The sequence below is a fragment of the Oryza glaberrima genome, chromosome 4, assembly GCF_000147395.1.
Source record: "Oryza glaberrima chromosome 4, OglaRS2, whole genome shotgun sequence".
In the NCBI taxonomy this organism is placed as follows: domain Eukaryota; kingdom Viridiplantae; phylum Streptophyta; class Magnoliopsida; order Poales; family Poaceae; genus Oryza; species Oryza glaberrima.
The window spans coordinates 26,339,096-26,346,447 of record NC_068329.1 but is presented as its reverse complement, the minus strand read 5'-3'; the positions used below and the strand labels follow the sequence as shown (position 1 = coordinate 26,346,447).

Sequence of the window (7,352 nt, the reverse complement as noted above, 5' to 3'; positions counted from 1 at the left end):
ATCACGCTTACATCAGAAGACCAATAATGCGTGCATAATGCAGCATTATTGTGGAGACTTCGAATAATTACTATAGAGAAAATGATAAAAAATAAACAGATTAATGTCAAAATCAATACACTTTTCTTTCGCGGTAATTAAGCAGAATTTCCCTCTGCTGCTTTTGCAACTAGCTAGTTAGGACCGGTTAGTTTCATCATTCTAGCCAATTGTTGATTGGTTAGTGCATCGTTATCATCTAAGGGATTAGGACTGGTTCCAAGAGATGATGTGATGCGTAACTGCAGCATGATTAATTTAAGCGACAAACGCTTTGTTGTAACCGCCCCTTGATAACCAGTTGCTACAAGTACATAATTCAACCCAAAATTTGTATATGGATCTAGAGGTGAACTTGAGATGAACTAAAGAGAAAAAAAAAACAATTCCGAGCATGATGCATGCCTGAGCTAAAGAAGTCTTAAACTTAAAAAATTCATCTAGGACGACAGAAATAGTCTGAGGGTGTTACAAGAGTAGTTGACCAAATTACCAAATGTCGTACGATGGCCATGAAAAAGAACTGCCGCGGACGATTTTTTTTTCTAAAAAAAAGCAGACGATTTTTTCCCTGTTCTTGAACCTACTGCGGCATTTCTTCTCAAACGATACAACATCTAGCAAAATAATTTGGTTAGTTAGAAATAGACCAATAATCCAATACTAAACGCATATACAAAGAGTTTAATTACACGTCCTAATCATGAACCAGGAACAAGTGAGGAGGCACTAAGAAATAGGATCTTGCTTCCGCAATACGAAGCATCTTAAATTGTTAATAGTGAGCTACTACATCCGAGACAAACATACACTACTACCTACAGAATGTGAAAGGAAGCATCCGATCCCTCTTAAGCCCAATTGCATTGCACTGCCCCCACTGGGGTTAAACTGCACCGGATGCATCGATCGGTGATTTTCACCTTTCTCCCTTCGATGCTTTGGAGTGGTGATTTGCTCTCTCTTGAGTGTTGATTAGTGGTGCGGTTTAGTGGTAACTTTTCTGCCGAGAAAAACGTGGCTGATGAGTGCTTTGCTTTGGCGCTTCTGGCTACACCCTACACAGCCACTCCCCCCCTACAGAAGCTACAGAAGCATTTGGTGGAGCAAGTGACCAAGAAACCGCGCGCACAAAGCACCAGGCATAAACTAAACACACCAACGGAGTGGAAAACGAGGACGAGTTTAGTCGGGCCGGATCCACACAAAACCCCGGATCCGGTTACGGCTACAACGACGTCACGGCGGATGAGACGAGAAACACCGCCTGCGCGGCACAATTGACTGCGAGTCTACCACTCTGCAACCTGCACGCGGCCGATGTAAATTCCCCTGGAAAAGACAATGTGAGAAGCGTCAAACTCGCACAGACTCCGTGGCCACTCCTCCCTGTTCATTTCACCGGCGTGTTCAGTATCTGCACCCTGCAGCAAGCAGTCACCGCCACTGGATGCGTCGCGATGGAGCGAGCGAACAATAATCTAAAAGCCGGTTTTCTGCTGGTGCCGTGCGAGCGTTGAAAGGTGGGGGGCGGGTGGCACACGGTGTGGCGGCGACCCGGAGGAGGAGCGGATCGGATAAGAACGAGTAGGGGCTGCTACGAGACGAGACGAGCAATATAGTCTCCCCGCAAAGCATCCGGCCCCCTGTTGGTTTACCACCACCACCACCACCACCCGGTGCGGTTCGGTGATAGTTGCAAACCTTTCTCCGGTCTACAAAGACCTCAGCTTTCCTACCTCCACTTCTTCTTTCTTCCACAAAGCCCATTCCTTTTCCTCCCGTTCTTCTCCCCTCCCTTCTTTTTCCACCCACTCGAATCCTCCCTTCACATTCTAGTTCTAGCTCCGCACCTTTGCTGCGCGCGCGGATTTGGTTCAGGGTTTGGAAATGGCAATAGACGATGAATCGCCGCTCAGAATCAATACCACCAGAGGCGGCGCCATGGTAACGTGATTTCTCTTTTTCTTGCTGGTGTTGGCTCGATCGGTTTGTTCGTTGTTGTTTTTTTCTTTCTTGGCTGATTGATTGATCCTAATGGCGGCGTTGGATCGAATGCGGCAGGGAGGAGGAGGGGAGTGCGACGGGGCGGAGAACCAGCGGTGGCCGCCATGGCTGAAGCCGCTGCTGGCGACGAGCTTCTTCGGCCAATGCAAGCTGCACGCGGACTCGCACAAGAGCGAGTGCAACATGTACTGCCTCGACTGCATGAACGGCGCGCTCTGCTCGCAGTGCCTCTCCTACCACCGCGACCACCACGCCATCCAGGTGAGCAAGCAAACAAGCCTCGGCATTTCTTCCTCCTCGGCATTGGATTAGCTGGAGCAGCTGATTGCACCCTTTCTTTGGAAGAAACGGCAGCTGAGCTGCTGCTCCTCTGTTCGGTTCCCATTGGAACACTCAAAGAGCTAAGCGAAGCTTAACTCGAACGAGAAAAAGGTCTCTTGAGACTTGCAGTTGCAGTTGTGTCCAGTTCAACCAACGGCCTCTCTTTCCCCACACGCATTAGGAACAGTCCAAGGATCGGAATAACCAACTTTCTTGAATTGGCAGCGAATGCCTCTGTTCTGTTCCATCTCCAGCAGCTTATCTCTGACGAAGACGATGCTTTCTCTTTTTGGTGTTGTGCGCAGATACGGAGGTCCTCCTACCACGACGTGATCCGGGTGTCGGAGATACAGAAAGTGCTGGACATCACCGGCGTGCAGACGTACATCATCAACAGCGCGCGCGTCGTGTTCCTCAACGAGCGCCCCCAGCCGAGGCCCGGCAAGGGCGTCACCAACACCTGCGAGGTCTGCGAGCGCAGCCTGCTCGACACCTTCCGCTTCTGCTCCCTCGGCTGCAAGGTACGTTACGTCCCCCCGTTGGCCGCCGCCGCACGAACACCTGGTGTTGCATCGCATTGTGCTGACAGATGCCTTCTTGGACGCGCAGATCGTCGGCACCTCCGGCGACTACCGCGGCCGGAAGAGGCACGCCGGCGGCGGCATCAAGAAGACGAAGAAGCTGCACAAGGGCGCGGCGGCGGTGCCGTCGGACTCGGACGACTCCTCCACGACCACAAGCGGCGGGAGCGACAAGAGCAGCGTGGTGCAGAGCTTCACCCCGTCCACGCCTCCGGCGACCGCCAACAGCTACCGCACCGGCAAGCGTCGCAAGGGCGTCCCGCACCGGTCGCCGTTCGGCAGCCTCATGGTGGAGTTCTAAAGCAGGGCAGAAGCAATGCCGCCATGCCGGCCTCGCCCCCGAAACAGTGGTACACTGTAGCATACACATATCCATATCTATCTCTATAGTTATAGCATACATAGCCAGTGAAAAGGAGGAGCTTAGTAATAACAAGATCCCCCATTGCACCCCTGTGCTTCTGGATGAGGAGGCCGGTGCAAATGCAATGTGGGACAGTTACTTCATAGTTACAGTTACTGTGCTAGTAACAACGGTTTGGGTTTGGGTTCTCTCTTGTGGAAGAGGAGAGGAGGTAGTAGTTACTCCCTGTCATAACTACTAAGTTTTGCTGAAACCTTATAGGTCTTTATTACTCTTTTAATTACTCTGTGTTTGATATGGTAGATGTACATATATGTATATCACAGATGGTGGGGGGAATGGTAGTAGGAGATGGTACTCCCGGTGTTCATATTCGTGCTTGCCTGTAATAAAGACGAGAATGCTGCTCCTGATGCCTTCAATGTCAGTCAGTAATTTCCTTCTCTGTTTTGCATTGCTTGGTTTCTGCTTCTTCACCCCTTCTTCCCTTGTACTGTAGTACAGCAATTGGGAGTGGCTCCGGTGAACGAGATCGTGCAATGCACGGAGAATTGTTGAGAACTAGGGTAATGCGACTTGAGATTCAGAGCTCTGTAGTACTGTATGTTTGCAGGTGAAGGAATGGCTGCTGTGGCTATAGGACGGGGTCGATCAAGTTGCGCCCGCCGTGCGGCCCCCGCCTAACTCCATTGAACCGCCGTTTGGCCTGTGGAAAGCGGCCGCCCGGTGATGCCGACGTTGTCATCATCATCATCGTCCATGTTGGTTGCTTCCTCCCATACGGGAGAGGAGCCATCCGTCCAACCGCCGTCCGGGCATTTAACGCGGCAGTGGTGGGCACACACTCTCTCTCTCTCTCTCTCTCTCTCTCTCTCTCAAAATAAAGAGGGATCGATCTAGAGGCGAGATCCGTCGTACAATGCCCAATGATACGTGTATATACTGGCATGCCACGTGCGTGTTTGTATATATATATGTAGACTCGAGATTGAGATTCCCAATCGAGGGAAAGGTGAGGTGCACGCGCCGGACGGCCCCTGCCGGCCTAGTAGGAGGATGCCGGGGCGAATGCGTGCATGTGTCCGTCCGTCCGTCCCGTTGTGCGGCGCACACGCGCGCACCGTCGGCGTTCGGCAGCGCGGCGCAAAATAGTGACAGGCGGGTGGTGTGGGAGGTGGGCTCCGTGGATCTGAGTTCCCCCATGCTCCCGTGTCGCGCCCGTCGGGATTGGATCGATCCGCCGCTGGCGAATTCACCGCGGCGCGCGCGGGCGTGAGCCGAGCCCATCACGCACGACACGGCCGTTCTGCCCCTGCAGCCGCGCGCGTGGCGTGTTGCCACCCCCCGCACTCAACGGCCCCCGTATCGCACGCACAAACACACACGCGACGACTTTTTCCCTCCCACGCCGCCGCGGTGATGTCACGGGCTCACGGCCCCCGCTTCCTCCTGGGCGACCTAACCCCTCACGTCTCGCCGTGTCGCGGCCGGTCGCGGGCGCCGTCCGTGACGCGGCCGTGTGGATCACTACGGGTGGGGAGGAGGGACGCAGATTGCGGTGGGGTTAGGTTTTTTCCGCTGATGCGTGATGGGCCACACGCGCGCGCTCGGCCGGTCCGGTGGTGGATGGATCGGCGAGCCCGAGCGCGAGGAGGATTTGGATGCGGACGTGGATCGGGGTAGATCGCGCGTAAGCTTTGGGATATTTCCGAGTTTCTATTGGCTTTCCACAATGAAAGCAACGCGGGGGCCGGGCCACCGTACTTGCTTCGTTTATTCTATGGCAAGTGTTAGGCGGCACGGGCTGCCTTCCACGGAATCTTTGCCAACAGCGGCTGACAGGTGGGCCCATCAGTGACGCTAGGCACAGTGACAAAATGTGGCCATTCATTCAAAGTTCAGTTGATTATAACTGTCACTGTGAAACTGTGGTGGCTTAATGGGGGTTCAGCTAACTGCTAACCACGCCATTGAGAGGGATCCGATTCAGGTGCAGTAGCTAGTGTGACTGCAAGATAAGCAGTCACACTAGCATCACATGATTCAAAATGGACGTTCCAGATATATCTGAGCACTGTAGCGATTTACTGTAGAAAGGAACTGTTCTGATTTTACTATGCTGAATCCTTTTAGGCCGTTAGATTTTGACATGGAGGGCTTGGATTGTGTGCAGTAGTTACCATGCAGTCCTAGTAGCTACTGCATTTGATCTCAATCCCATTGAGAGCATATTTCTCTCCTTGCCTTTTTCTGCTATGCATTTGTGAGTGGTCACTGGTCAGTGGGTGGATGGACTGTTGGAGTTCATGGCTTCATGGCCACCATTTTGTCATCATATCTCCACACAAAGGAATTCCCCCCAAGCAAATGTGATAGATAATCGAGAGCTGTAGTGGTGTGGTGACAGTCAGTAGTATCCCACTCCTTCGTGGGAGCACCTCTTTTCGATCAGATAAGTTCAGAGGTAGAACAAGAAGGTTCATAAATAAGAGAAAACAAATGAAAAGTTGTGGAGGCAATAGATCCTGAGCAATCTTTGTGACAGGGAGAGAGGCATAGGATATTAGCATGAGGAAAAAAGTGTATGCACATACAAAATCAGTAGCCTTTTAATATCTCATGAGCCCCCTAAACTCTTACTGCGCTCTATAGTTCTTTGTATAGTCCATCAGATCGCTTTCCTCGCTGCAGAATTCACAAGGCACGGGCAGCCAGTGTTTTGTTTTTCCTCCCTCGCTTTGAAGTCCAACGAAGAAAAGTTCAGAGATGTGTGACTTTGGTGAGGCCAAGTGGTGTCGGTATTTTCCTCGCAATATGCATACTAGTTCAAAAGGGGGACGTTGAAAGGTTCTGCACCAAAACTAGGTCCCAGGAATCAGGCGTTGTCAGGAAGCTCCTTCCTTAAGAAACCAGCAAAGCTAAAAATAATGCCCGGGTCCTACTGAAATTAGGCCTGAATCAAATGACAGTCATGATAAGCTCCTAGCAGGTGATCTTAGAATAGAAACGACACTAGCTACGTACATTGTTTCTATGCCACCAATGGCACAAGTCCTCCTGGACCGGTTTGTTATGGCAAGGCTGTGTGTAGTTGCCTCCAGTTCCTGAAGTTACTTTGGTCTTATTATGGAGATGGACACTGGATCTTGACGTCTGCTCTGTCGGTCTAGCCCAATCGTAGCGGAATGAGGAGACATTGATACTCTGACAGAGGATACGATGCAGAATGCAGTGATAAGGGCAGTACCCTCGATCTACTCCAGTAAAACAAAGGCAGTAGTAGGTCCGTAGTAAAAAAACAGTATCGAATACTCACCCATATTTAGTGGTTAATAGTAACTGGATATGCATATGCACCTTCGGATTTGGACGAACCAAATGCATTTATAGCACCCAGAAATATGGTTACTTGTTATTCGTCAGGCAACAGGAGCAATCTTTTTTTTTTTTTGAGAACTGCAACAGGAGCAATCTTGTTATTCCTTCAGTGTAACTGTTTGTTTGACAAGGTACACTTTTGAAGATGCGCTGAATCTGGATGTTCTGGTACTTTATATCCTAGCATGACTGTGAGTTTGGAGTATCAGTGGATGGCCATGACATGTGTGAAAATATTTCAAGACATTTTGTGCCATGTGATGTTTGCAATTACAGCCTTGCAGGACTGCAGGTTAGCCTCTCACTGTCTCACACCACTACCATAGAGAAGAAAGAATAATCTTCATCAAACAGTCGAACCCGTGAACAATCGATGATCTTGACAGGATCAACAAGATGGACAACTAATTTTTTGGTCCTTGGTCTACGAATTCATCTATTCATGAGACATGATAGGATTCAATTCTTGCACATCCCTATATGGTCTACGACGAACACGCAGCTAACCATTATTTTCCTCACTTGGATTGGGCCCCAAACATAGGGCTATCCACTGGGCCGACGCAACGGGCCGAATTACGATGGCACACGGCCGTGGCGAATCGAAACTGGGTATAAGCGTCGCCGCGACCACCACATCGCCGCCTCACGTTATCCGCGAG

General features: G+C 50.8%; 1 protein-coding gene across 1 annotated transcript; it reads left to right on the top strand.

Moving 5' to 3' along the window:
• Positions 1-1,675: 1,675 nt before the first annotated feature.
• Positions 1,676-3,734, top strand: LOC127772136 (protein RGF1 INDUCIBLE TRANSCRIPTION FACTOR 1-like). Its single transcript, XM_052298126.1, has 4 exons — positions 1,676-1,986; positions 2,104-2,307; positions 2,673-2,888; positions 2,977-3,734. The coding sequence occupies exons 1-4, from the start codon at positions 1,930-1,932 to the stop codon at positions 3,247-3,249; spliced, it is 750 nt and encodes a 249-aa protein (XP_052154086.1). The 5' UTR covers positions 1,676-1,929; the 3' UTR covers positions 3,250-3,734.
• The last annotated feature ends 3,618 nt before the right edge of the window (positions 3,735-7,352 follow it).

What these genes read in the sequence shown, in the direction of transcription:
- LOC127772136 (XM_052298126.1), top strand. Translation starts at nt 1,930, where the DNA reads ATGGCAATAGACGATGAATCGCCGCTCAGAATCAATACCACCAGAGGC. An exon ending in CCACCAGAGGCGGCGCCATG is followed by an intron (nt 1,987 to 2,103) that starts GTAACGTGATTT and finishes CGAATGCGGCAG; the next exon opens with GGAGGAGGAGGGGAGTGCGA. An exon ending in TCTGCTCCCTCGGCTGCAAG is followed by an intron (nt 2,889 to 2,976) that starts GTACGTTACGTC and finishes TTGGACGCGCAG; the next exon opens with ATCGTCGGCACCTCCGGCGA.